Source organism: Fusarium mangiferae (genome assembly GCF_900044065.1).
Source record: "Fusarium mangiferae strain MRC7560 genome assembly, contig: FMAN_scaffold005, whole genome shotgun sequence".
NCBI lineage: Eukaryota > Fungi > Ascomycota > Sordariomycetes > Hypocreales > Nectriaceae > Fusarium > Fusarium mangiferae.
This window is the reverse complement of record NW_024573925.1, coordinates 21,878-48,980: the sequence shown is the minus strand read 5'-3', so window position 1 is coordinate 48,980 and position 27,103 is coordinate 21,878. Positions and strand designations below refer to the sequence as shown.

Here is a 27,103-nt window from a genome sequence, read left to right as displayed (position 1 = left end):
GGTCAGATCAGAGATGGAGCTCCGAAGAGGTCCGAATTCTTATCTGGCAGGGGAAGCTGAAACGGGTAGGGTGGCGTAGTAGGTGCCGTGAACCGAGGACGAATGGAGTCAAGAGAAGAGCCACGCAGTAAATGCACTGATGCATGGCCAACTGGACTCTGTACCCGGATGGTGACTCGAAACTCGGCACTTGCATAGACTCCTATTGATTTTATTACCGTAGCAATCCAACAATCTGTGGCCTTGAGGCTTGATTCCTAGAATTGAACTTGGTCTGGTCTTATGGAATGACTGAGTTGAATAACCATGTCCAAATCTCCTAAGGAACTCCATAGATAGTGTAGATTATAGATTATAAGGAGATGTATGGTTCCACTAGTTGAGCATCATTCATACGATCTACGCAATGACTCAAATGAGTGAGGAGAATGAGCGAGCAACATATGACATAGATTTATATCAAATGTTCTGTAGAGAGGCTATTCTAAGAGCCAACCTCAACGACTCCAGTCGCTGCCTGCACTGGATTCCGAAGTCCCACAAACTCATTTCGCTGCTCAGACTCCTTGATACTCGCAGCCTGTTTACTCTCCTTCTCTTCCGCCTCCTTAACCTCCTTCACCACCCTCTGTCGTCTCGCCATCTCTGCTCGCGCCCCCTCAACAGCCTTGTTATAAAGATGCCCTCTAGCCGTAAGCTCAACATCTTCAAGATACGGCGCAGCAGAAAGTGCCATAAACGCACGCAAAAGCCAGTCCTCGTTACTAAGCTTCAACATGTCCTTTACCAGAGCAGTCGCAGGTCCAGGAGTGCAAAGCAGTGCCTTTCCAACCATTTGGGATCTCTCCAGGGCTGTTGTGGCTGGCTGTGCGCGCTCTTGAGCATAGCTTGCAAGTATGGACTTGACGACCTCACTAGAGAGCTTTTCACCTGGCTGGCTTGCCTTCCGCGCTGCCATTAGCTTGTTGACGAAGACGGCACAGGACTCTATGGCCTGATTGGCGCCCTGTCCGCCAGCCGGTGTAGTCTTGCAAGCTGCATCGCCAACAATCACAGCGCGATCGGTGTGCCATCCCTTCGCGACACCTTCCTCAACGCCAATCTTGACCGCCACTACACGGTTCTTGTAGATCTCACCAAACTTGAGCTTTGGAGTGACCTGTGTGTGAGCAACACTCAGGCACAGAGCCTCGGCTTCAGCTTCAGTGTATCGTGGCGCCTGAGATAGCGGGACGTTCTGGTTGAGATTCTCAAAGACAAACCAGAATACAATTCCTTCTTTACCGGTGAAGCCAATGACTGTTTGGTTCTCTCGGTAGACGGCGAAGCGTTCACCGGGGGCTATGCCTTCGGTGGGCGCTGACATGCCATAGACTGTAGAGCAGGCAACGCTGATGTCTGGGCATGAGTTAGTAAAGTTTCATGGAGATCAAGTAGATTCAGAACCTACAGTCATCTGCAGTCAATGGTTCAGGCAGCTTTGAGTCGATGTGTGTGCGTACAGCACTGCGTACGCCATCAGCACCAACAACGATGTCTGCTGTGAGGGACAAGCCATCCGTAGTTATAACAGTGACATGATCCTCGCTCTCCTCAATTGAAGCAACGCGTGCTGAAGTCCTGACACATTCTGTGCGCTGAATGTGTCGAACCATGATAGGTAGCAGCTTGCGGCGCTCAATAAAGGCAACAGGGTATCCGATCCTAACACGTGCGCCATTAGCCAACCGGTAAGATAAACAGAATTCAATTATACTAACTTGTCACGATATTGGCCCATGGCGTCAGAGTCATTCATCAAGTTCCCCTCGCTGTCGTAAGAGAACCACTTCTCAAGCGGAATAGTAGCCTCCTCAATATCCTCTACGAGGCCGAGCTGGTCAAGAATACGGAGGCCATTTGGCTGCAGACCAATACCAGCGCCTCTATCAGACTCAAGAGTATCGCGACCCTCGAGGAGGATATAGCTGATGCCGAGTTTCTCGAACATCAGCGCGAGGGTGACTCCAGCGATTCCACCTCCAGCGATGATGACTTCATAATGCTGGTTTGGTTCAGCCATGGTGATAGTAAGATGGAGTAGAATATTCTTTGAATTACAGTTGCCTCGGTTTACGGGCATTCAGAAGGGATAGAGCATCCTTTAGGGCGATGTTGTTTATTTGAGTAGGCAGCGCCTCACTAGTGTAGCTTATGCGTAAGCACCGGCCGAAGATATCCGAATTTTAAAAGTTGCCTCATTCACGCATGGTGAAACACGCGGAAATCGGAGGACTTCGGACTTCCTAAACAGGTAGGACGCTGCAGTTCCTCTGTTGTCCACTATTGTAGTTGTACACAAATGGCACCACTTTATAGACCTGATAAGCCTCTGGGAATTTCCATCTTCTCAGCATCATCTCATCAAACAGCAATTCAACATTATCTTCCTCGTCTTGACATTTACAAATTACATCGCCCAGCATGGTTTCAAACGGCATTTCTAATGGTACCAATGGTACGAACGGTACTACTACTAATGGTACCAATGGTGTCAATGGACATGCTGCCCTGTCACCCCTGGAGGTCTTAGTCCAAGATCTTAACAAGAACACCACCACATTGAACGGGTACCTCCGCGCAAACAAACTTCCCGAGCCTAGCTTCGAGCGGGATGCACCCATCATCAACCTATCTCCTGATGCGCCCGAAGAGGCACAAGTTGCTAAGGAGAAGGTGCTCGATAGTGCGTTGCAAATCTTCCAGCTTGTCTCTGGACCTGGCGAGTACTTGCAAAACGTCATCACAGGGGTAAGTACTCCGCCACAAGCATTCTTTGCAGTTTTGAATGACCATTGTAGTATCATTACATGGAAATACTCCGATGGATGAGCCACTTCAAGGTTTTCGAGCTTGTTCCCTTGGAGGGCAAGATCTCATACACAGAGCTGGCCTCCAAAGCTGGCGTAGCTGAGCTACGGCTCAAGACTCTTGCCCGCATGGGCATGACGAACCATCTTTTTGCCGAGCCTGAGCCTGGCTTCATCGCCCACTCAGCAACCTCAGCTGCTCTGGTTACCAACAACAGATTCTCTGATCAGAGGGTGTGGATGACAAGCATCATTGCCCCAGTCATTGCATCTATGGTAACTGCGCATGAGAGATGGCCTGACAGCACAGCTCCCAACAAGGCAGCTTTCAACGCTGCGTTCAACACTGATCTCCGCATGTATGAGTACATTGCTAAGCAGCCTGATGTTTACAAGCTCTTTGGTCGTGTCATGGATGCGATTGCGACTAGCCCCAAGAGTGACTTGAAGCATCTTGTTAGTGGCTTTGACTGGGCAGGACTTGGCAAGGCCGACGTTGTCGATGTAAGTCTCCCCTTCGCCCTACCACGCTGCAGTTGCTAACTTGTCTCGTGAAGATTGGAGGCAACATCGGTCACAGCTGCGTGAAGCTAGCCGAGGCCTTCCCCGATCTCAACTTCATCATCCAAGACATCCCCCACGTCGTCGAAGAAGGCGCCAAAGTCATCAAGGAGAACAACGAGGCCAGCATCGCCAACCGCATCCAATTTCAAGAATACGACTTCTTCCAGAAGCAACCAGTCGTCGGCGCGGATATCTACCTCTTGCGCCAGATCTTTCACAACTGGGATTTTGAGAACTCTGTAAAGATCCTCAAGAACACGGTTGAGTCTATGGGCCAGAACTCTCACGTGTTGATCATGGACTTTGTGGTGCCTGAGCCTGGCACCGTCTCGGCTGTGAACGAGCGTGTTCTTCGATCTCGCGATGTGGGCATGATGCAGTTGTTTAATTCGCTTGAGCGAGATCTTGAGGGCTGGAAAGCGATTTTGGAGGCGGTGGACTCGAGGCTTAAGATTAATGCTGTCAACACGCCCTATGGTAGCTTCATGTCGGTGATTGATGTTGTTCTAGGGTAGGGGGTTAATAGATTTAGTTACACGACTTTAGCCAGTCCATCCATATTAGAAATACGATAAAATTGATGCCGTTTTCTTATTACTATAACTCATTACGTTTCAATTATTTAGTTGAGTGATGGCTTTTGTCTACTTGGAATTGTTGCGAGCACTGATGCGGACCATTGCCAGTACTCATCCAGCACTGTCGATTCAAAGGCTTGCACGTAGCTGAGCTCAGCCAAAAATGACCGTGCTTCAAAGTTAGTCGATATCATGTGCATTAGTATCTGCACACTAAAAATGTTGAGTTTATTATCATCTGAACTTAATTGAAATACAGTTCGTCCCATAATCGCGCGAACTGACGCTTGGTGACGACTGACAACCAGGGATTGCCATGTTCAGATACTCAGATCGCCAACATGAAGTCTTGCCAGATTCGGACATGACACATTCCAGGGGTTGACCCAAGCGAACCAATCGCGAGTCGTGCTTATGCGATTATGCGAGATGGCGATACTCCACACACGCGTCTTCGGCCTGCTTACCCGAGACTTGAGCGACGCGACGATCGTTGAGGATGACGCTGAAGTTCGGAAATCTCAGCAATTACTGGCGGACATCTTCGGACCTTAGATGTGAGTACATAAACGCTGATACGTCAACACACTCTTCTTCACCGAAACAAGCTCCAGCTGCCCTACCATTCCATCCTACTGCACTGTACCTGTACCACCTTCACTGACACCCTGAACCATCCCTGCTTATCTCGCTCACTCACTACCATGCCATCTCCACATTTCTCCAAAGTCCTCGTCTTTGGTGCAACCGGCGAAGTTGGCTCCGCCGTCGCACTCGAGGCCCACGCTCTCGGCGCTCACGTCTCCATCGCCCTACGCGACACAACCAAGCACAACGAGTGGATCTCTCCCTCCCAGGAACACGCCGCAGACCTGCAGCGCATCAGTGCCGACCTAACCGATCCCGACTCCCTGAAGCGGGCCGTGCATGACACAGGCGCCCAGGCAGCCTTCATCTACGCCGTGCGCTCCAAGGACACGTTGCGCGGTGCCATCACGGCCCTGCGCGACGCCGGTATCCAGTACCTCGTCTTCCTGTCGACGAGTCAGGTTAGGACCGCGGGCACCACCAAGGGTGACATTCGATCCATCAAGCCTGACCACTTCATCCCGTGGCAGCATGCCCAGGTTGAGATTGCGCTGGAGGAGCTTGAGGTGCCACATGCAGCGGTCCGGGCCGGGTTCTTTGCGAGCAACCCGCTAAGAATTTACCTTGATCGATCTTCGGAGCCTAAACAAGTCAATTTGCTAGCTCCGGAAGTGCCGCATGATCCCATTGACCCCAAGGATATCGGGCGTGCGGCTGCTGCCGTCTTAGTCAACCCGCGGCTGTACGCGAGTGGCTATCAGGGAGAGCCCAAGAAGGACGTCGTTTATCTGAGCGGACCGGCCTTGCTCTCGCAGACTGAGCAGTGGGAGATTGTCAACCGGGAGCTTGTCGCTGCCGGTAAGCCCGAGGTCAAGGTCAATCACATCACGGTTGAGCAGTACCTTGAGAATCTGGCCAAGCTCCATGTTCCCGATGTTGTAGCCAAGTCTCTTGCCAAGTCCATGGTAGAGACGAGGGCACTGTATGCTCCTGAGGATTACGAGAAGTCGCGGGGTAATGTTGAGCTCTTGACGGGCCGCAAGGCAACTTCATTTGATGACTTTGTCAAGAGAGAGATACCAAGATACTTTGACTAAGTTCAGATTGGACGAACGTTATACTTCAAGATAGAGATGCTATCTACACTTCATATAGAATAGCCTTTGCATTCAACTAAATAGACACCTTTTATCTATATACTCCTATGTTGCAGTAGCCTTTTTATGCATTGCTGTCTGTGCGGTGAACCCGAGAATCTAACAGTGATCCCCACCAGAAGATCTGATCAATTGAATCTCGGTGGCCCTAGATCAAACCCCGCCAGAGATGAAGCCCCATGTTCAGCATCTACCCACGGCCATTCTGGAATCATATCCATAAACGGACCCAGAGTCTCCGTCCCAAGCACTCTCTGTAGAGCTTCTGACTGACCACTACTATCAAGTGGCACTGCTGCCATGCCAGGCAATGATGGTTCTGACCCTGGTATAGAAGGCGGTGTCTGCTGCAACGGCCCATACCAGTTATTAGAGTAGGCTGGTGTTGGATACTGCGAGAAAAGCCCTGGTGAAGGAGAGTATAAGACAGGATCTCTTCTCTGAACCTTACGGCCAGCATTTGACGATCGGCCTGGGGTAGTCTGCTGCATCTCTTTAACATAGCGAGCTTTAGCCATGAGCCTCTTTATAGGTCTCCACAACGCAAGGCGAGTCTCATCTTGTTTGCTCTCATCAAACTTCCATCCCTCATAAACTGTCGTTACACAGTCCCATGCCTGATCACATTGCGCTGATTGAGGCCGAGCGCACAGCTCAGAGAGGACAAATGCCATGGCGCCCCATTGGATATGAGTCTTGGAGTACCATGTAAATTGGATGATGTCTTTGCTTGTGAGAAGCATGCCAGATACTTCTAGTATCTTGATTGAAGTTTGGAAGAGCTCATCGCGCACTTTGTTCTCTAGCTGGCCTGCGGTGTTGGGAGTAGGAGGGAACTGATTGCTTGTGCTTTTGCCATCAACTTCCCTTTCTCGCGACACTACTGAGTACTGGGTAATAAGCCAGAATCTTCCGAGGATAATTTGTGCTACCGCTGAGCAAAGAAGTTGAAATGGTACAGAAGTATCGCAGATAGGTAGATACTTGTCACGCAACCGAGTTTCCAATTCCTGGATCAGAGATCTTGTAGAGTCAGAGGTGTCATCTGCCCTTGGGGTACTTCCTTCGTCTGATGTTTTGTTCTGCTTGTGTCTCATGCGACCCAGCTTCAGACCTGTCTGTATAGCCTCACATCTGACCAACGTGAGCGTCATATCAGTCGCATGGTCCCATCGTTCAGCTGGAGGCTCCACCATCTCAGGTGACAAGTCAACATCATTGGTGTGCAGTGGAGGCTTGGTATCTGTGATAAAGCCCTGCGCAATAGGTTCATTGCAGTGATATTCCGATGAGCGGCTATCGATGATGCAGATCTGCCACCATAAACGGCGGCGCAGCTCAGTCTCGAAGGGCTTTAGTCCGAATATGGTACCATCGCGATGGAGACCCATGGTCCTTGCGATATGGAAAACCAGCGATGTGAGTGCCCATGCAGCACGCGAGTCATCCTCATTCGGCAGAGCAGACAAGAAGAGAACTGCAGCTTGCAGCATGGTCATACTCTGGGTGCTGAGGAGGTTGCCTTGAGCGAGGGCTTGCTCAACTGCAAACCGATATCTTTCCAGAGCAGCTTCACGAGTGTCGTCTAGAATATTCAGACATTGCTCTGGGTTGAGACTGATGACCGCTGAGTAATGAATAGTGAACAGTAAGGTCTCGGTATGCTTATCCACTGTGCCAAGAGAAGCAATGGCATCCCAGTAGATTCTTGTCAAGGTCGGCATGTGAAATATGCGGACCAGCGGCGCGACATTCTCACTGAATGCGGCAAAGAGCGTGACTGCCTGTTGTAGTGAGGGATGGTAATGATAAAGGGGTGAAGCAATGGCGCGATAGCCAAAAATGGCGGCGTTGAGTCCTAGTTGGGGAGATGGTGGTGAAGTAGCCGCAGTGGTGGCGGATGAAGATATGGAGGGCTCATAGCCAGCATCTTCACTAGCGGGCTCAAAAAGAAGATCACGCAGCTCCTCGACCTACGGATAATGTTAGCCATGGAAAAGGAAAGCAAAGAAGTAATGAAGGGACATACCTCATTCGATAGAGTAACCCATAATGCATTGTTCACATAGTAACTCTTTGACTCATCAACTTTGAGACGACTAAAGTCCTGCTCGAATGAATGACCCTCACTGTCTTGGGCAGTCTGCGGGGTATCCTGGTTCTCTCTGGCTATGTGAGTGTTAGATGCAATCTGCAGTGAGTGAGTGTAAGGCTGCATTTCACTTACCAGCCGCACCGAACTGTCCAATGATGCTCTCAAGGCGAGACAAACGCTCTGAGAGCTGGGGCGCAAGGCTGCGTTTCGGCCTCTTGGGTGCTCTACCCCGACCAGGCGGGTAGATACAATTGACTTCGGATCTGATACAATTAGAGCATTGGGGAAATTGACGGTCGCATTTGACTCTGCGTTGGCGACAGTGGATGCATGTACGCACTTGGACGTGCGATTGCGCCAGGCCTGGCATGGAGAGATTGCCCAGAGCAGAGTCCATCTTGCTGTGACTGACAAGAGACGTCAAGAAATGATTACCCTAGAGGATGTGTACTCGTGTCTTGGCAATCTGAATTGCAGGTTGAATAGACGTATGGCCATGTCGTTGGAATGTCGCAGAGGACTCAAGGTCGGGCGAGCGAGGCAGCGGACAATTGTGCGAGACGATGCCCCGCAGATGATGATCAGCGCCGCTATTGGCCCGGCAGTCGCATAACTTATGCGAGGTGCGCGAGCGAGCGAGACAGCGAAAACACCCGCGAAATTGGCCATTACGAGCATCAGGAGAAAACACATGATACTAGTGCTGAGAGAAAACATGATAAAGGCCTGTACAGAAATCCGCAAAAGGATTTTCTCCCACGGAAAAGCACCTCAATCACTGATACAAGGAGTACTTTTGCCCCTTATCTTACCGCCCTACAGTACATTCTAGACTTGCATACCCCGCCATATCACGGAGAGACAGGCTCCACTGAATGATCTGACAAGATGAACGAAGAGTCCAACATGGGTGTCTTCAAGGAAGAGGAAGCACAATCGGGCGACGTGGTCGACTTTGAGGGAGACTCCGACACCCTCAACCCGCAGAACTGGCCCATGGGGAAAAAGGTGTACACGACAGCCCTGTGGGCCCTGACTACCTGCTGGATCACCTTCGCCTCCGCCATCTACTCGGCCGGCACAGCAGAGATTAGTGAGGAGTTCCATGTGTCGTACGAGGTAGCCAACGCGGGCACCAGTCTGCTCATCTTCGGGTTTGCCCTTGGACCCATGCTCTGGGCGCCCCTCTGCGAGGTCTACGGCCGGAAATGGCCTGCTCTCGCTGTAAGTACCCTATTACTGCTGTCACAGCGAAGTTGCAGTTACAGCACCCGCTAACTAACCTCCCCTAGCCCTATTTCATTAGCGCAGCCTTCGCCTTCGGCACTGCGACCGCCAAGGATATCCAGACAATCCTAATTACAAGGTTCTTCGCCGGCGTCTTCGGCAGCTCCCCCATCTCCATCACAGGCGGCTCCATCGTCGACATCTGGACCCCACGCCAGCGGGGCACCCCCATGGTCTGCTACGGCATCACCATCGCTGCGGCCCCGACCCTGGGGCCTATCATCGGCGGCGCCTTTATCGCCAGCGGCTGCGGCTGGCGCTGGACCGAGTACCTTACCGGCATCGTCATGATGGTCCAGTTCGTCCTAGACGCGCTCTGGCTGGACGAGAGCCACGCTGACGTGCTTCTCACTCGCAAGGCAAGCCACCTCCGTCGGTCTACGGGGAATTTCAGTCTCCACGCTAAGGTACGTGAGATCCCATCCCGGGTCCATAGTCTTCCCGCTTATGGTGCCCTCCCCTTCCGTGGCTGATATCTTGGCTGAAACAAAACAAAAATATTACAGTGGGAGGAAACTAGCCCTACGTTCAAGAGTCTGCTGAGTACCTACCTTGTCCGACCGTTTCAGATGCTTCTGGATCCCATCTGCTTACTGCTCACGATCTATACCTCTTTCGTCTATGGTAAGCGCTACAAATATCCCCAGCCCAAAGTCAACGTTACCTGTGCTGTGCCAGTATTATTACCTTCCCAGACCCTGCTGACTCATGGGGACTTTTTCCAGCAATCCTTTACGCGAGCTTGGAGAGTTTCGCTCTAGAATACGGCCGGTTCCGAAGATGGGGCCCCGTCGTGAGCCAGCTTCCCTTCCTGTCGCTCTTGATTGGCTGTCTCTTTGCCGCGGCGGCCAACATCTTCAACAACATCTATTACGGAAAGAAGCTCGTCGCCAACAACTTCAAGCCTGTTCCTGAAGCGAGACTTCCACCAATGATGGTGGGCGGCTTCGCCTTCTCTGCAGGTCTTTTCCTTTTTGGCTGTAAGTCGCCATATTTCCCATTCTCGCTAGCGGAGCCGCCCCGAACCTACATGACAATTGTGGGGATGACTTGCATAGACGACTGACCCGTTATTCTCATCGTTTCAGGGACCTCGGTTGAGCACGTCTCTAGCCCATGGCCATCCATCATTGGCGTCTTCCTTACCGGGGTTGGCTTCACCACCATCTTCCAATCGTCCCTTCAGTATCTCGTCGATACTTTCACCCGCTACAGTGCTAGCGCTATTGCGGCTAACACTTTTGTCCGATCCATGGCTGCAGGTGCCTTCCCTCTCTTTGTCTGGCCCATGTATGAAAAGATCGGCATCGATTGGGGGAGCACTATCTTTGCCTGCATTAGCGTGCTTCTGCTGCCAGCTCCATTCCTCTTTTTCAAATGGGGTTATCGGATCAGGGCCCGTGGCGAATTCAGTAAGCTCTCGACCTATTAAGGCTGCTGAGGTTAGACAAGCAACCCTGTCGTGGCTGTTTTGATCCAATATGCATATTCCAATCGCGGAACCGAGGATATGGTGAGCTGATGTCGGGCGTTGTCTATTTCGTCATTTATGAGACACCGACATGCATGAAATTGTCATGGATACGGGTTTAACGGATGTCATCAATATTGAACGCCACTCATTGCCGGAACGCTCACTCATTTCAGTGCCCTTCTTAGAGATAAACAACATCACCAGATTGAGTTAGAATAGAACCCTTGTAATTTCCACTTAATATTCTCTCTACCCATCGGCAAACCTTCTCTCCAACGTGATGCTACCGTACCATGACGCTGACTCGCTGCCAAACACGTGCTCACCGATAATAACATGTCGCATTACGTGTTCTGATCCTGAATACGATATACCCTGTTTATCGTACTTTCAACCGCACTGGCCAACCTGCCATCTCAAGCCTAGCCGAAACCTTAAGCGTATACTTGGTTGCATCCAGTATAAGCAAAAGCTGAAGCTGCATACACGCGGCGTGTCAGAAATCAACCACGCTCAGGGAAAAACCACTCAGCAAACTGCGGCATGGATGCTGACTAGTGGCGCAGTGGTGAAAGACGCAAGGCGACGGCAACTCGGCAGTCAGAGACGACCCCCAGCTCTGTAAGCTGCCTGGGCGAGGGCGAGGTATTGTGATTATAAGACTCGCAAGCCTTAGTTGGGGCCAATGTCCCGATTCATCTGATCTGCTGCCTCGGTACAGTATCGAGTCAGCCAACCTGCACTGGCTCTCCAATCCCAATCCCAATCCCAAAGCCTTGGCAAAATACCTTGATTCTCACCAAGGACACGCACACCCTTCTCTCTACTGCCCAGAACCCTGTCTACTATCCCCCAGACCAACAAACACCATGCCTCCGTACAACTTCCCCTCCGTGAGAGCTTCATGTGATCGCTGCCGATTCCACAAGCTCAAATGCATCGTCAATGCAGAAGACAAATCCGTCCAGCAAAAATGCGCCCGCTGTATCAGGGCCAAGGTTGAGTGCGTGTATAGCCAGCGAGCCCGCCCAAAGCGCCAAAAGAACCTCGAGTCAGAGGGCAGCTCTGGCGAGGGAGAAATGGGGCCTCTGACTCCACCGACTGGCTCTGGCGAAGACGCGAGCTTTGACAATCTCGACTCGTCTTATACAGGATCGTCAGATATCTGGGCCATGCTGAATACGTCGGATTTTGGAGTCCGGCTGGACGAGTCAACTATGACATTTGGCAGCTTCGCACAGACGCCGTCAGGCGTAGCATCTGCGAGCGCGAGTGGGCTGCATGTTGGTTCCATGCTCGACGTAGTACCGAACCAGATTCTTGGTAACGGACTCGTCACGGAGCCCACTACACCCAAATTCGAACAAAACACCGTGTTAGATACATCTGCGAGAATCACGCCCTTCATGCACGATTGCACGCAGGCCCAAACCAACGGGAGCATCGACATTGATGGCGCTTCGCCAATCACTCGCCTGTCAAATCTCATGGCTGATATCTACCGGACGCTGGCTATTCTCACAGGCACTTCACATGCCAATAAATATCCCAGCTTCAACTTTTGCGAGTATCCTATTGGCACCGTCTTGCATCTTGCTCGAACTCTGGTAGAGATCATCCCTCAAGTCACAAGCTCATTTCACACAGCCTCAGCATTTACCCAGGACATGACTGGAGTGTCGAGAAGAGACTCAATATCTTCAATTTCTCCTTTCAACAGCTACAGCTACTACGCAGACCTCCAATCCATCACACCCCCATCATCCACAGCATCCCACAGTCTCAGAGACTCCATGGACGCACCCACAAAAATGCTCGCGATGAGCTGCTACTCCTCCCTACGCCGCCTATACTGTCTAGTCCTGACTCATTTCGAGACGTACCTGAGAATGACACTCCCCGCCTTCACCGGCGAACTTCTGTCGCAAAATGCAGCGGGGGTGAAGACGCTGCAGCTCGGTGAGCTGCCTCTTACGGACGAGGTCTGCAGCAGGATTGGCACGGCGGTTAAGTTGATGCTGGATGCTCTCCGCTCCTCGGAGGATATGCTCGGCCTTTCTGATTATGCGAGCACTACGCGAAGATGCCGGAAAGCGGATCCATGCGGGTGTCCGTTCTCAGCAGGGCCGACAGAGAGGGGTCAGGATGTAACGCCGTTGGCATATGAGGAGCTCTCAGAGGTATTTAAGGACAGCGCCATGATGGGGTATGAGGGTGCGCATACGGATAATTTGGCAAGCAAAGTCGAGTCTGTTAAGACCATGTTGAAGGATAGAATAGACCTCCGCATCTAAACGTTTAGATTTATATACAGGTAGATCATTTAATTCTTTTTTCACTTTATCGTTCAACTTAAATACTTATTTTGAAGAGTTTTCGAATCTGACTGCACAAAGCCAAGCATAAGATTGTCCAGTATAGAGGAGTCCCAGAGCAATCCAGACAACGAAACCCCCAAATCGTATATTGGGGACGGATACTGGCCTTGGGGCTCAATGATCTGCCTGCCAATGCGGCATAGCATGAAGGAAGTACTTAATATTAACAGTTTACATATTGTACTAATCGCAACCTCTTTATTTGCTACTTGCCACCACCATTATAAGCAACACGTTGAGGACTATCAAAAGCGTAGTAAACACCACTGGTATCAGCAGTGCCGATGATGCGTTTTGTAACAGCACTAGATCCCCGAAGTCCCTCCTTCACCATGAAATACGCCGCAAGACCAGCAACATGCGGCGCAGCCATGCTTGTACCTGACATGTATAGACTGCTAGAGTCACTCAGATGCCCAGCGCTGAGTATATCACTACCAGGTGCAAAGATATCCACCAAATTGCCATAGTTTGACCACAAGGTGCGATAACTAGAAGAATCAATAGCGCCAACTGTGATGGCCGATGGAGCAGAAGCAGGCGAGTAGTTGGCAGCATCTGACCCATCGTTACCAGCTGCCACCACGATAGTGATGCCGAGATCAGTGGCAGCTTTGACAGCATCATTGCCGATCTTGGTGTAGGGGCCGCCGAGGGACGCGTTGATAATGCTCTTCTTGGTGATGCCACGGGACTTGGCGTGATTGACAGCCCACTGTAGACCCTGAAGGATAGTGGACATGCTACTAAGACCGTCCTTGTCAATCACCTTGACTGCATACATCCTGCAGCCTTTAGCTGCGCCGTAGGTCTTGCCACCCACAGTGCCAGCAACACGTGTCCCGTGGCCAAACTCGTCTGTATCAGGAGAGCCACTGACAAAGTTAGTGCCCCAGAGGGCACGACCACCAAACTCCTTGTGCGTCGTTCGGATGCCGGAGTCGAGGATGTAAACGGTTGAGCCAGAACCAGCAGTCGCATCGTAGTTATATCTAGCGTCCACACCCTTCTCAGAATAGACTTGAGAGATGCGGGCAAGACCCCATGGCGCAGATGACTGGCTGGTCAAACCGCGTTTCGTGATCGGGCCTGACCTGGGCGCTGCAACAGCAGAGACGTCCACAATCGTATCCTGCTCAATGCAATCGACCTAAACGCTTGAATCAGCACCTTGTGAACCGGTTTCAAGATCAGAGCGACTCACCAGATCAGAGTCAATCACTTCTTGAAGCTCCGAGGAGGGAATCTCGGCGACATAGCCTTTGAATCCATCGAGGTCGATATTCTCCACAATACCCTCCTTTCCCTTACTTTTAGCCTTCTTATGAATGACCTCCTCATGCTTCTTCTTGCTGCTAGATGAAGCCTTTGATTTGTATTTGATGATATAACTGTTTGGGACGACAAGTTGCGGTTCCACATTGGCGTTCTGAACTTTTACCTGCGCAAGGGTCAACCCGACAAGTTCGGCGAGAAGTAACAAAGATAAAACAGGTTTCATAGTAATGGTAGTTAAAAGAGATCAGATAGAAGCAAAGCAATAAAGATCTATACTGCGTTGTGCGTTGCGATTGCAGCGATCTTCTTACAGTATTTATATCCCCAACTGAATTAAAATCATTCCCTATTATTACTAACTATAAGGACATTAAAACATTCTTAACAATACAAGCACATATTCTAGAATATGGGAATGGCAGTATCTTACCGAAAACAACATTTAGGTTTGTGCCTTGATACCTAAGCTTAGATCTACGGTTAACGGCGTTCCCGGGCCTCTGACATGCTATAGGGCTAGACATGTCTCTAAGCCATGATCTACAGCCTTGAGAACTAAACCGGATCTCTGGTACCATCAAGGGGCTGATAAATAATGTTTAAATTCCAGATGCTTCGCGCGTTGGCTTGCCACAGCCAACACTATTGGCTATGAAATGTAGATCTTTAAGTCTGGTTCCTGATTTCAGTTTTCAGCCACAAGTCCAGGCCCAGGAGCCAGGGCGAGATTTCTACTTGAGAGCCCTGATCAGCGATAGGTACTTGTTGCATCATGCTACAAATAGGAGCATGGTAAATCTCTTGCTAATACAGGTATAGAGGAAATGTGGATAATACAGAACTTTATGAGAGCTCTTCAATAGTAGAAGTTTCGGTATCTATCATTTGCTTCAATAACCTCAAGGACAATTGATACAAACTGTTTATTTAAGGTATGCGCACTTTGTAGTGAGCATACCCCAGTTGTGCTCTAAATCACCTTCTTCCCTTCGTAACAGCGCCTTTTCTCCGCCCACTCCCTATTAATTCCCTTATAATCCTGAATCGTATACCCAGAGAACACCTCCTGTGTTGCACTCTGTTTTCTGCGACTGCAAACGCCAAGATCGCGAAGCAACATATCTGCATACGGGACAGTATCGTACACGAACTCCGGATACCACGCTGAGAATCCACAAGGGTAGCGTAATTTGCCGTAGCAGCTTGACAGCGCGGTCTCCTTGTAGACTCTGTCCTTGGGAATGTCGATCATGTTATTGAGGTAGGCAAATGCCCAGAGAGCTTGTGTCTCGGCAATGATGATGTTGGCGGTGCTGTGGACCATTTTGATGAAGACAATAGAATTGTCGGATCGCGATGTCAGACCAGGTGATGCCATGCCGCGGTATAGGCGATACGGCGAAACCTTTTGCTTATAGGGTATGACATTCTTAGGTGGGCGAGAGAGGTATGGAAACTTCTGAAGGATTTCATGCTCGGCTTCTTTGTCAAGATGGCCCCAGAAAGCCTGCTCCTCACTGCTCATGTTCTCGGTTGGAATGCCGAGGCTTGCTTCGATTCCGTCAGGTTTGTACTGGATGTTGGGTGAAAGCTTCCATCCGGTGATGGCTATGAGAGCATCTGTCTGGTGGCTTGTACCGTCAGAAAAGTTGATCGTTCCGTTTTTTGACAGATGCGAGATATCTTTCTTGATGATTTGGACCTGTCCCGATGTTACATAGTCGTGGATATTGCCCGGATAGTTAAGGACACCGACTCGAGCAGACCAAAACAAGCTATTTGTTGAGGTCAGTGTGTGAATCGTAAAATCTAAAACTGAAAGAGATAGATACTTACCTCTCGTACGGCTCCAGTTGGGCAATGGCTTCATTCTTCCTATACCCGTTGAAGTTCACAGTGTCCATCCGTATCTTCTCCCAAAGGCGATGTACCATTGTTTGACCAAGCCATGTCCCGTGCAAGAAGCGACGAACCCAAGAGTACCCATCGTACTCCCCCCAGACACAGGGACTGAACCACGTGAAGAATCTCATAGTGGCGACATGTTCCAGCTGCAAGGTGAAAGGACCCATCTTGACCCAGGGCGGAGACATCCAAACACCACCGCCACCAGACTCGCGAATGACCCAAGTCACCTTCTTGCCACGAGACGCCATGAGTTGCACAGCATCATAGCCCGTCTTTGACGCCCCAACGATGGTGACGGACTTGACGTTGGGATCCGAGGCTACTTCGTGCGCCTCAACCTTGAGTTGGCCGTGGTTGAGGACTGGCTTGCCGAAGGACTCGCGACCTGAATACGACACTGGATTCGGGGTCGAAGCAAGACCAGTGCACATGATGAGTTTTTCGCAACGATATGAAACTGGGACGGGCTTCTCGTCCGCAGCTCCATCCTCGCCGACAAGCTCCCAGCCGCCTTTGTCTAGCTTTTCTATCGTGCGGATGTTGACGCTGAAGCGAATACGACGAAAGATGTCGAATTTGACTGCAAAGTCGGTCATGTACTTATAGAGAACAAGACCTGGGATATGCTCCCCTTCCTTTACGCCATAGCCGTCATGAAGAGGGAAGTCAGTGAACTCGTAGGTACCTCGCAGGTTGTTAGTCTTGAGGCCATCGTAACAGTTTTCTTCAGCCCAGACTCCACCCAGCCCAGATCGCTGTCGGTGGAATGTTAGCAGGTTTTCTCTGGCAGTATACGGCATGCGTGGAGTGTACCTTTTCAAGAAGCAAGACATCGGCCTCAGGATCTAGTTCCAAGTATGTCTTTGCTGCGGCAAGTCCCCCGACGCCTATTTGCAATTAGATGCAAGACCCTATATAGAATTTGGATCTCGTCCAGAGGCACACTCACCAGTTCCGACGATGATGATGGATGCTCTGTGTGACTTCATTCTGATGTTGGTATCCTGAATGCATCTACTTTCGGCGTCTTGTAGTTTCTGCTAGAACGTGAGGTATTAACTTGGACATGAGCGATGTTATTGACTGTAGGTGACTTTAATAATAAATTCTCGACCTTCTGAACCACTTTGTCCCTTGACAGCCGCAGCAACTTCCCCCGCAATGGACCCTTACCCCAGATAATGGAGCGTGGGGATTGAGCAGGGTGGAGCTTTCGGTTATCGAGCCTCAGCAATGCGTTCTTATTATCGCTCATTGTAATCTGCATTATCCATTTTCGTATCTGACACTGAAGACCTTGGGACGTTCCAGCCGGGAAACGGTGGAAGAGCCAGAGTGGGGTAATCCCCACGCCGAGCAGTTCTTAGTGGTACAAGATTCTAAAGTGGTACGTGGTAAAGTGGTACATGATAAGTGGATATCGGTAGTTGGCAGATAAGCTTGAAGAGCAGGCAGTGATACATTCTGGCGATCTCCTACTCCTATCAACACGATATTGCGCCGAAGCTTTGTATTCTTTATCAGCTTGATATTCTATCTGTGACTTGAACAATGAGAACCCTGGGCTTCAGCATGTATATGGACTCAGTAAGACTAAAGACGAAGAGAGCAAACGGGACTTCTAGTCGCAACGGCTATGTTCCTGGCGTGTAATCCACTATGCCACGATTAAACCTTGTACTCAAGGAGTCAACTCAAAGTATCTCCGTGTCCACAATGCCCTCAAGGACCTTCATTGCTTCGAAAGCAGCAGTCCATCGAACTGTCTTGAGATACTTTGCCACTTCAATAGCCAAACCATGCGGGCAACATCTATGCAGATCTCTGCCAATTGTCGCTGGGGTACAAGATGCCATATTTGAGATGGTCTGGTGCATAAGAGCCTTTGACTGCGTCCGCAAAATATCCTCTCCACCAATGCTATGATGACAGGCTCCACGGTTGTCGTCCCCATCACTCTGCCCCTGCGAGAAATGCACAAAAGCCCAAATCGTCAAGACGCCGATGTAGAGACACCACGGGTAATGGAACATTCCATTAGCCTTCCAGTTCCGCAGGTTTAATAGGCCCTCGCGGATCATCTGTGCAGCATGCCACGCAGCATGACCAGCCGAGTCAGGAGTCACTCGCACCCACTCCATCACCGCCTTTATGCTTTCTTCGCGCTCTGTGCTCGTTACAACATGCCCGAAGATTGCCTCAGCGCCTGCTGCGATCTGAAGATGACGGATATCCGCATTGACGACAATATGGGCCGTGTGATAAAGCGCAAGATAAGCCACGTTTTCCTGGCGGAACTCGTGTAGCGACGAGTCTTCATCAATGGTTTGTCTTGTGCCCATAGCGTAAGCATCATATTTTGTCTTCCAGAGCTCCAGGGCAGCCGTCATGCGACACCGCCAAGCGTTGCCGTTCCCCTCTGCGGCATTTCCAAGATAGATGGACTGGTTGTGGAAATGGACCATGTCGTTGCACATTGACATCAAGCCGTGCAGGATAAAGCTCAGAGATAAGCTGTCCAAGGTCTCACACCATATGCTTCCCCCATCCTCGATAAAGCCCTTTACCATATTGTTGATCAACGGGAGATCAATCTTTGAGGAAACCATTGCTTTCCAAGCATCTTCATCATTCGCCTCCCAAGCCTCTTTGGAGCATGGTAGGATTACTTGAATCGATTGGGTAGACATACTTGGCATGAACGAATAGTAACTGACATTCTGCGTATCCCACATAAAGATAAACAATATCAACCTAGACTTACTGTTAGTAGTTTGCTGATATACCTCTGGGAGTCGAGAAATCTTACCGTTTGTACTGCTCATGGTATGCAAATGCTTTCCAGTCCTTTTCGTGATCTATCCTCAAGTCGGGTACCATTATTCTGGCCCGAACGTGGTAACGGGATAGTCTCCTTATAGCCTAATCCTTGCATCAGTAGGTAGGTCTCTCAACATGAAAGTTAGACTTACGTTGAATAGAAATGTATGCATTACAATAGCATTTTCCCGCTGGTATGCTCCAGCTCGATATATCCCATAACATTCCAAGATCATAAAGGCCTGAAGAATGGAAAGATCAGGCACCTTGATCCCACTGAGCCCGCTCATGATGTATGGAGTCATGGCGTCATACAAGCAGACTGAAAGCTGATGGTCTTCTTTCTCCTTGTATGTAGCCCCAAAGACAATTAGAGATAAAATGAATAATGGCTCCGCGTCGAGAACCTCAAGTGTCGGTGTGTGTATCATGGGGTAGCAAGAGTTGAATTTGGCAAAGAATAAGTCTAGGTATTCCTGCATTCGGTCGAGCGAGAGGTCAGCTGTACTGTCATCGATCGATGTGCCGTCTGGGTAAACTGGTCTCATATCGTTGATGAGCCCGAGAATCTCCCCCCTCTTTGTTTGCGTCAGATGCAGGTTATTCAGCCCCAGGCGCCCAAGGGAGCATAGACTGTCCACTTCTGCGGAATTACTGCTTGTCTCAAGTGCTTCCTTACTGTGACTTCCTGTTGGTTGGGGGCTAGGGAGTCTTTGAAAGGGATCTGCAGACTCGCATTCTGTCGGTGTTCTAATTGTTGATGAAAACAGTGCTGTTGCGTCTTGCATTGGATGAGATGATTGGCCATCCTGATCAAAGCCAAGAGAGTTTGGGGGTAAGATAGGTAAGTCGTCTTGGCCCGGCACAAGACTTGAATCACGGAAGCTTCCTGGAGACTGTGGATCGCCTGTGACATTGAAATGCATAAAGTCAAAGGTAGAGTCGTGATACATGTCTCCGAGCTCAAGAAAGTCAAAGCCCTCTGTGCTCAGAATTCCTCCGTGGGGTTCATCAGAGATGGCTTCGTCGAACGTGGCAGATCGTTCTGTCGCTTCTTGGAAGTTACCGACCGCTGATTCATCGCTCCCCGCTACACCTACGTGTTCAGGAAGAGCTGAAGAGATCATATCAGTGCCCGGTTGATCTATTGTCACTACTCTCTGCGGGTCCCTTGATGTTGCCAATGGCTGGCCGCTCGTTGACCCAGAAGCCATTATAAGTCGGCCCCGACGATGTCGTTTAGTCCTGAGGATGCCGAGCCCTAACCCGCCAGCTAGCCGGTCTTTACTTGCATGGCGAGCCTTGTGTCGCTCTGAAAAAAGTGGGTTGGTAAGTTTTCGTTTTTTACAGATCAAGGCATGGGTATACGTACCAAGGAGATCGCGGCGCTTGAAGGATGCAGCACAACGAGGGCATTCAAACTCGACGGCCGAATGGTTCAGAGCGTGCCACGCGAGATGGGATGGCCGACTGAATGACTTTCCGCACCCTGGCTTGGGGCATTGATGCCGCTTGGCTACACGCCTTCGGCTCCGCACCTCCTCATACCGTGGTTCTCTGGGTACGAAGTGATTGTCATCCATCTCAACTTATCTCATGCAAAACAATTTGGTAGTGAAATGGAAATGATGATGTGTCGGATAAACGTCGTAGCGGCGAGAGGTGTGTTACCCGCCTAGTCCAGCCGCTAACCCTTTAGCCGATGTCGGGTACTCCGATGTAGATAAGACCTCAGTTAAACAAACTAGAGACGTAGAAGCCTTCCAGATATGGAAGGCGATGCATAATAGACCTGGATAGACATTTTATACAATGAACAACCTATAGTAAAGAGAGATTTATAACAATGTAAAACTGCAATTAAATAGAGATACTACCATAAGGAGCTTCCCGCAGCCACTACCATAATTGAGGCACCATTTTATGAAAACATTAATATTTTTGTAAAATAGACTCGCGACTTGAAGCGGTTCAGTCTATTATACTTTATTAGTGTATATGGCAGATCTTTAGCTTTAGTATGGCTCTCACCGAAGTCAAGCCTCACTGCTCTCAAGAAGCAGATCCTCTTCTAAAGGATCGTATAATATTTACACCGTCAATCGGCCAGCAAACTTTTGCAACAAGATAGATCTAATCGCTTCATAGGAAAACAAAAACAACATCAGTATGCCGACTAATTATGCTCCATAACCCCTACTCTTAATCGGTGCTAGCTACTACTTAGCGACCTGGCTTCGACCAAAGCAATAGGGCGCAATATCTTAACCGCGCAAGCACGTTTTGGCGGAGTATTTAACTCAAATCGCCTATGAATAATACCTAGGAGGAGATGACAGATTGTGCAATGGATGAGTCCACCGCGGCTTTCCGAATCCCTGGCGCAGGTCCCAGACATATAGCATTGGACGCAAGCAGGTGTATAAGCTTGTCAAGGTCAATGGTGATCTGGGAGGCTGGGTGATAGCTCTGCTCGGTGGAACTGGTGCACGGCACCCTCGGTGACTGGATTGGTATAAGGCCAGTTCTTAGTAGAGGGAGTGGCTCAGCTGGACTGATCGACTGTTCAGGACTCGGAAGTCCGAATACTGAATAGTCTGCGGGCTCGTGACGTCGTAAATCGACGGATGAGTCTCCAGTTTGGCTTAGAGGCTGCTGGAAATCGCTGGTCCGGGAAGTGACCTGTATTTGATCTGGTACTGCGGATATGAGACTGTTGGTTGATGTCAAAGACCGCCCGTTCTGCAGATCATTATTGTGAGTGAATATTTGAGACTCAAACTCTTCCAAGCTGGCCATATCACTCAAGTTGACACCTCGTAAATAGATCCCCCGGTCTTCCAGGTACTCTTCAACGTCTATGGCTTCTAGCCATTCCCCCTGCAATGGTGGGAAGTCCGTCGCCAACAGAGTCCTAGTCTTGCCGCGCAGGATCCGCTGCACTGATGGCGACGGTAATCGACGTACAACGTTTTTATCACCTTCAACAACACGGTAGAGGGATGGTAAATGAACCGCGGACTCTGGGAGGTACTGGTAGTCCGAATGATGAAAGAGGGGAAGAATCTTCAAGGTCTCATCTACGAGCAACTCCTTGCCGAGGATATTAAGAGGTAGAGTCAAGTCCAGGAAGCGACTCGCATGTCTAGAACTGCTTGATAAGATAGTGATGACACGTTCAAGGCAAGCTCGAATGATCCTATCCGACAGCGAGCCCAAGGCTTGGTTATTCGTTCGTAGTGTCAGGGCTACCCCGTCGGATGAACCGGTGAGTGCCAGAGCTGGCATATGAGCCGTCGTGGGCTCCAGACCCAAGATCCAGTCATTTTGCAATTCCCCAGCAGCGGCTGTACTTGAGAGCGACGTTGTTCCTGGGGCGGGCTGCTGAATGTTCGGGTACGTGGATTCGGAAGCAGATAAAAGCCTAGCTGTCTTGTTTGTGTCACTGGCAATTGTCGCCATTTCTGAAGCCGCATGGTTGAGATGAGCCAGGAGACCAGATGAGCCGTGTACTTCGGGGAACTCAAGAACACGCTGATGGAGGGTAGCAAAGGCAGCAAGTGCCTGGTCCAAAGCCCCGCTGAGTCGCTCGCTGCGAGCCTTTTCTAGGTTCAACGCATCCTCTTTCCGAGCTCGATACGTCCTTTGCGCCAACCTCATCCGCATCCGCTTGTTCTAGAGTTCTTTTAGATGGAGCTTTACGGAGCAGGGTCACTGCACGTACCTCGGCGTCGTCCCTGTCTCTGGCGTCGTCTTGGCCTTGTAGACGTGGTCGACCACGACGTGGCTCTTGGTAATGCGTCATTTTCTTCTTGTTGGGCAACTATCTGTAGATTTGGAAACGGTGCAATATTGAGAAGGAGAAGCGTGCCTACACCTGCTGATAAATCTATGCAGAAGACAAATTGCGGGGCAAGCGTAGGGAGTAAGTAACAAGCTAGACCATTCGTGGGAGACGGGCTGCTTGATGATCAATGCGAGCTAACCCCGGAAGACAAATTACGGGGCAATACTAATCTGTCACTAACTAAATTCGCTTTTATAAGCTATTCTAATTAGTCATGAGGTGAATGATGAGCACAGTCGTTGCGACTGAATAGGCCCAAAGTGATGTTTACGCTAGCTTGCCTCATCTCGATAAAGAAGTTGGCTGCCCCTCTGAGCATTGTTATGGTTCCAAACCTTTCATTCAATCACACAACCTGACCTCTACTACCACATTCGCAAACACACCCTTAACAATGATTCCCCAGACTCAGAAACAATGGGTAGTTCGCGGCAGCAATGGCTTTGACTCCTTGGAATTCCAGACAGGATGCCCTATCCCTTCTATCGGCGATCTAGATGTCTTGGTACAAAGTATTATCATCCACGACTCACCTTGGCTTCATCTTATCTGTCGCTAACTCAAGTCTACTACCGGTAGTTCACGCCGTTTCGCTCAACTTCCGCGACCTCATTATCACCAAGGTGAGCACTTCTGGGCTATGTTCTCATTCTGCAAATTACCATCCCTTCCTCATATCTCCGAGTCTCCAGGAGGGTGAGCGTTGACCAAGACTTTAGGGACTCTACCCTTTCCCACTAAAGGACGGCCTAGTGCCCCTATCCGATGGAGCTGGCATCGTTGTCGCCGTGGGCTCTCGTGTAAGCCGTTTTACTCTCGGCGACCGGGTTACAACCTTGTTCCACCAGCACCACCTCGCTGGACCCCTCGACTCTAGAGGCCTGCATAGTAGTCTAGGAGGCGCTTATGATGGGGTACTACGAGAGTATGCAGCATTTTCGGAAGAAGGTCTTGTTAGTGTTCCAGGCAATTTGAGCTTTCTTGAGGCCGCGTCTTTGCCATGCGCTGCCCTGACAGCCTGGAGCGCTCTTTATGGGCTTGAGGGCCGGGCATTGAAGCCAGGCGATGTCGTCCTCACTGAAGGTACAGGTGGTGTTAGCAGCTTTGCTGTCCAGGTGTGTTCCTGTAAAACTAGCAAGATACTCTGGACATTGTGAAACTAATCTTCTTGAAGTTTGCCAAAGCAGCTGGTGCCAAAGTCATTGCAATGACTTCGACTGCTGATAAGGCAGAGAAGCTCAAGGAACTAGGCGCAGACCACGTCATAAACTACAAGGAGAACCCCAATTGGGGGCAGATAGCGAAGAACTTGACACCCAATAACGAAGGCGTTTCCTTTGTCGTCGAGGTTGGGGGGCCAGCAACTGCTAGAGAGGTAGGCTAAGTTTCCATTTCAAAAGGCCCCTCTTCAAGCTAAAATCAGGTGCTGACTCGAGATCTTTTCTGGCAGGCACTCTATGCTGTAAAGCGCGAAGGGCTGATCTCAATGGTGGGCTCCATAGGCAGCTTTACTTCGCCCGGAAGCGATGCGAAAGCGCCGACTTTTCTTGACGCCATCTACAGCTCTTGCACGGTACGGGCTGTCGCTGTTGGTTCAAGACTTCAGTTTGAGGAAATGAATCGTGCCATAGAAGTAAATGATATTCACCCTGTCTTGGATGAGCGCGTCTTCGAGCTAGATCAAGCGCAGGAGGCCTATCAGTATCTCTGGGATCAAAAGCATTTTGGCAAGGTCGTTCTGAAAATTGTCCACTAGATTCTATTTTAGAGTTATTTAGATCGCTTACAGGTCTTCCATAGTCTGACTATATTCCAGGAATTAACACCAAGGTGGTTTTAGTTTTCTCAACATCAACTTGATATTTTCCACGTCCCTCCGTCGATCTACACCTAACTTCAACTAGAGAAGACGAACTTTTCGGCCATCTCCGAAATGGTCGTTTTGCAAAAATGTATGCTGTGTCATGTTATCCATGATGGTGGCATCTATCACTCGGTGCTCTCCTGGTTGCTTTTCTTCAGTGGCCAGAAGTATCAAACCACTGGTGAACACTGAGCGGTCCCACTTTACCGGCTGTATGAAGAGATAGTGGCTCGCTTTCTTAAGCTTGCGCCGTATGGTGAATTCCATGTCAACATCAAAGGGACTTTCTGTTGGGTATGAATACACCGTGTAGAGCTTCGTGCCCGCAGCAAAGTAGTCACTGTTGTCATCATCCACAGCCTTCATCCTGACCGGAAAAGCAGAAACGACCATTGCACCATTAGAGATATGCGGATGCGCCGCGTTTATACCTGCTCCCATCATCGAATATTCTCGCTGTGCGCAGATGCTAGGTAACCAACTCCTATTGGAGACAGGGTCTTGACGTGTGCTGGTCAATAGGATATTTGCCCCGAGAGCGCCGGTGCCCACTATCCTCTCCACAAGTTGCATAGGGTCGATCCTGTAATCTACAGCCGGAAGCTTGTCCGATGTCATGGAGAACAGGCTGTAGTACTCATCCAACTCCAGAGTGGCTTCTCGCCCACGAATCTTATCCAAAAGCACTGCCAGGGGACGCTTGCAGGCGTTTGCGTCAAGGATGGTACCGTGACTCGAACATCTGATTATTGCCCTCTGATATATAGATTCCTCTGTTGGGTCTGCTATCGTTGCTGACATGGCGACCAGGGTTGTCTTGTCCGTCTGGCCTACTTCCACAGCGAGGTGGGGGAGAGTGCTTATATAGCTATTGCCAAACGGTGAACTGCATAAAATGCCCACAAGTTGTGAAGAGTCGATCAGAGGGGCCGATTCTTGACCTGTCCAAAAGGTGCATTTCTTGCTCATGATGGCTTCTTGCAATGTCCAGCAGCGCTTTCTCCACTCGCAGCTCTCCCATATCTGCTTGACTTGCTGAACCAGCTCTGGACTGTATATTCGGACTTAAGGACCCTCTGCTTTCAGCTGTGCAAGCTCAAGGGGAAATGGCATGCCAGGAAGGATCAGTGTATGATCGGCGTTGGAGTAGTAGTCCTTCATCTTGGGCACCTCGGTTTCTTTGTCCTCATAGCTGTCTTGGTCTATGCACCATCGGTCGACCCAGTAGTATCGATGCTTCAATACTTCGTGAACTTTCGCGATGATCTTTTCCAAGTCTCCAGAGTCGTACGACTTCCAAGGGTATGAGAGTGCTATATAGCTCTCTACGGGCTCATCCGCAGGTCTGGTCACTATCCTATCTTTAAGATGCGCCTCGCTGCTCCGCAGAGCGTCGTAAAATCTCCGAGGTGTGACCTTGACCTCAGACATACGCGCTCCTTTGTCTGCTTCTGCTAGTCCCCCGGGTGGGAGACAACCGCATGACCCTCGATGGACCTCGCTCCTCGGGGCCACGGCATAGTATGGTACAACCCTCGAGACGAGCCCTTGCAGGCGATCCAACGTTAGAGGCTGACTACCGCCGCATAGCCTATCAAGTGGCAGAAACGGAAGGACGGGTGCCGCAATCTGCAGTTTGTTGTTGTCGTTAATCTCGGCCTCCAGACTGTTCAAGAGCTCATCCTGAATCTCTGATCTCGCTTTTACTAGCGCTTCTCCCATCTCCAAATGGACGCCAAGGAACTCTACACGCTCTAGTGCAATAGCAATGATGCTGAAGACTTTAGCCAATGTGATAAAGCTGTCGCAGTTCCACGTCGGTGGCACCTGCACAGGAGTCCTGTTCGTGTTCTCTTCCAGAACCACCTGCGTTACCCTGCCCGGAGATGCCGTTTTAATCAGTAGCCCCAAGCTCAGCATAAATGAGGTACCGACGCCGTTGGAGTCGAGGCACACGCATGGATCGACGGAGGTCAGGTCCGCCCTCTTCCTATTTTTGCCAGGCATTTTCCGCGATTCCCAAGGTCCTTTATTCTCTTCAACATTCGAGGGGTCATCAGAGTCATCATCAGATTCTTCATCTGTGAAGGTTATCCGCAATCTACAGCCACGTGGCTTAGACGTCCACGATGGATCCGTTTGCATCGTGTGAGAAATCTCTTCGTCGGTCAAGACGCCGCATATACGCGGCCATGACATTAATCCCTTGATATCGGAATGAGGCCCGGGAGACTCTGGGCCGCTGCGAGGAAGCATGAGATTGCAGTAGCGAACGTCGTCGATTTCGCCGTTGCGCTGAACACAAATTCGCATGTTGCGATCGAATGGGTCGTAGTCCGACATGTTAGTTGTCCTCTCTTATTTCCTTGCTGTTGTGTTAGGTAGCTATACGCTTCAGTCAAGATGAAAGTCGATG

General features: G+C 50.1%; 13 protein-coding genes across 13 annotated transcripts; 5 read left to right on the top strand and 8 right to left on the bottom strand.

The window, feature by feature from the left end:
* Window positions 1-484: 484 nt before the first annotated feature.
* FMAN_06934 (bikaverin cluster-monooxygenase) lies at window positions 485-2,062 on the bottom strand (the record flags this gene model as incomplete). Its single annotated transcript, XM_041830496.1, has 3 exons — window positions 485-1,398; window positions 1,451-1,704; window positions 1,761-2,062. 3 exons carry the CDS (start codon window positions 2,060-2,062, stop codon window positions 485-487), a joined length of 1,470 nt encoding a protein of 489 aa, XP_041681154.1.
* Window positions 2,063-2,463: 401 nt separating this feature from the next.
* Window positions 2,464-3,928, top strand: FMAN_06933 (bikaverin cluster-O-methyltransferase; the record flags this gene model as incomplete). Its single annotated transcript, XM_041830495.1, has 3 exons — window positions 2,464-2,790; window positions 2,841-3,353; window positions 3,407-3,928. The coding sequence occupies 3 exons, from the start codon at window positions 2,464-2,466 to the stop codon at window positions 3,926-3,928; spliced, it is 1,362 nt and encodes a 453-aa protein (XP_041681153.1).
* A 767-nt stretch (window positions 3,929-4,695) lies between these two features.
* FMAN_06932 (bikaverin cluster-transcription factor enhancer) lies at window positions 4,696-5,676 on the top strand (the record flags this gene model as incomplete). The annotated part of the gene is made up of 1 exon (XM_041830494.1): window positions 4,696-5,676. The coding sequence occupies one exon, from the start codon at window positions 4,696-4,698 to the stop codon at window positions 5,674-5,676; it is 981 nt and encodes a 326-aa protein (XP_041681152.1).
* Window positions 5,677-5,864: 188 nt separating this feature from the next.
* FMAN_06931 (bikaverin cluster-transcription factor) lies at window positions 5,865-8,228 on the bottom strand (the record flags this gene model as incomplete). Its single annotated transcript, XM_041830493.1, has 3 exons — window positions 5,865-7,709; window positions 7,766-7,905; window positions 7,964-8,228. The coding sequence occupies 3 exons, from the start codon at window positions 8,226-8,228 to the stop codon at window positions 5,865-5,867; spliced, it is 2,250 nt and encodes a 749-aa protein (XP_041681151.1).
* Window positions 8,229-8,719: 491 nt separating this feature from the next.
* Window positions 8,720-10,550, top strand: FMAN_06930 (bikaverin cluster-efflux pump; the record flags this gene model as incomplete). Its single annotated transcript, XM_041830492.1, has 5 exons — window positions 8,720-9,055; window positions 9,124-9,525; window positions 9,625-9,742; window positions 9,844-10,098; window positions 10,207-10,550. 5 exons carry the CDS (start codon window positions 8,720-8,722, stop codon window positions 10,548-10,550), a joined length of 1,455 nt encoding a protein of 484 aa, XP_041681150.1.
* Window positions 10,551-11,461: 911 nt separating this feature from the next.
* Window positions 11,462-12,886, top strand: FMAN_06929 (uncharacterized protein; the record flags this gene model as incomplete). Its single annotated transcript, XM_041830491.1, has 1 exon — window positions 11,462-12,886. The coding sequence occupies one exon, from the start codon at window positions 11,462-11,464 to the stop codon at window positions 12,884-12,886; it is 1,425 nt and encodes a 474-aa protein (XP_041681149.1).
* Window positions 12,887-13,175: 289 nt separating this feature from the next.
* FMAN_06928 (putative endopeptidase K) lies at window positions 13,176-14,471 on the bottom strand (the record flags this gene model as incomplete). The annotated part of the gene is made up of 2 exons (XM_041830490.1): window positions 13,176-14,120; window positions 14,175-14,471. The coding sequence occupies 2 exons, from the start codon at window positions 14,469-14,471 to the stop codon at window positions 13,176-13,178; spliced, it is 1,242 nt and encodes a 413-aa protein (XP_041681148.1).
* Window positions 14,472-15,218: 747 nt separating this feature from the next.
* FMAN_06927 (uncharacterized protein) lies at window positions 15,219-17,411 on the bottom strand (the record flags this gene model as incomplete). Its single annotated transcript, XM_041830489.1, has 5 exons — window positions 15,219-16,023; window positions 16,085-16,911; window positions 16,970-17,043; window positions 17,106-17,160; window positions 17,223-17,411. 5 exons carry the CDS (start codon window positions 17,409-17,411, stop codon window positions 15,219-15,221), a joined length of 1,950 nt encoding a protein of 649 aa, XP_041681147.1.
* Window positions 17,412-17,850: 439 nt separating this feature from the next.
* Window positions 17,851-20,559, bottom strand: FMAN_06926 (uncharacterized protein; the record flags this gene model as incomplete). The annotated part of the gene is made up of 3 exons (XM_041830488.1): window positions 17,851-18,910; window positions 18,966-19,078; window positions 19,129-20,559. 3 exons carry the CDS (start codon window positions 20,557-20,559, stop codon window positions 17,851-17,853), a joined length of 2,604 nt encoding a protein of 867 aa, XP_041681146.1.
* A 739-nt stretch (window positions 20,560-21,298) lies between these two features.
* On the bottom strand, window positions 21,299-22,781 carry FMAN_06925 (uncharacterized protein; the record flags this gene model as incomplete). Its single annotated transcript, XM_041830487.1, has 2 exons — window positions 21,299-22,651; window positions 22,701-22,781. 2 exons carry the CDS (start codon window positions 22,779-22,781, stop codon window positions 21,299-21,301), a joined length of 1,434 nt encoding a protein of 477 aa, XP_041681145.1.
* Window positions 22,782-23,217: 436 nt separating this feature from the next.
* On the top strand, window positions 23,218-24,579 carry FMAN_06924 (uncharacterized protein; the record flags this gene model as incomplete). Its single annotated transcript, XM_041830485.1, has 5 exons — window positions 23,218-23,335; window positions 23,403-23,446; window positions 23,543-23,938; window positions 23,998-24,198; window positions 24,274-24,579. The coding sequence occupies 5 exons, from the start codon at window positions 23,218-23,220 to the stop codon at window positions 24,577-24,579; spliced, it is 1,065 nt and encodes a 354-aa protein (XP_041681144.1).
* A 144-nt stretch (window positions 24,580-24,723) lies between these two features.
* On the bottom strand, window positions 24,724-25,656 carry FMAN_06923 (uncharacterized protein; the record flags this gene model as incomplete). The annotated part of the gene is made up of 1 exon (XM_041830484.1): window positions 24,724-25,656. The coding sequence occupies one exon, from the start codon at window positions 25,654-25,656 to the stop codon at window positions 24,724-24,726; it is 933 nt and encodes a 310-aa protein (XP_041681143.1).
* A 96-nt stretch (window positions 25,657-25,752) lies between these two features.
* On the bottom strand, window positions 25,753-27,030 carry FMAN_06922 (uncharacterized protein; the record flags this gene model as incomplete). Its single annotated transcript, XM_041830483.1, has 1 exon — window positions 25,753-27,030. One exon carries the CDS (start codon window positions 27,028-27,030, stop codon window positions 25,753-25,755), a length of 1,278 nt encoding a protein of 425 aa, XP_041681142.1.
* Window positions 27,031-27,103: the final 73 nt, after the last annotated feature.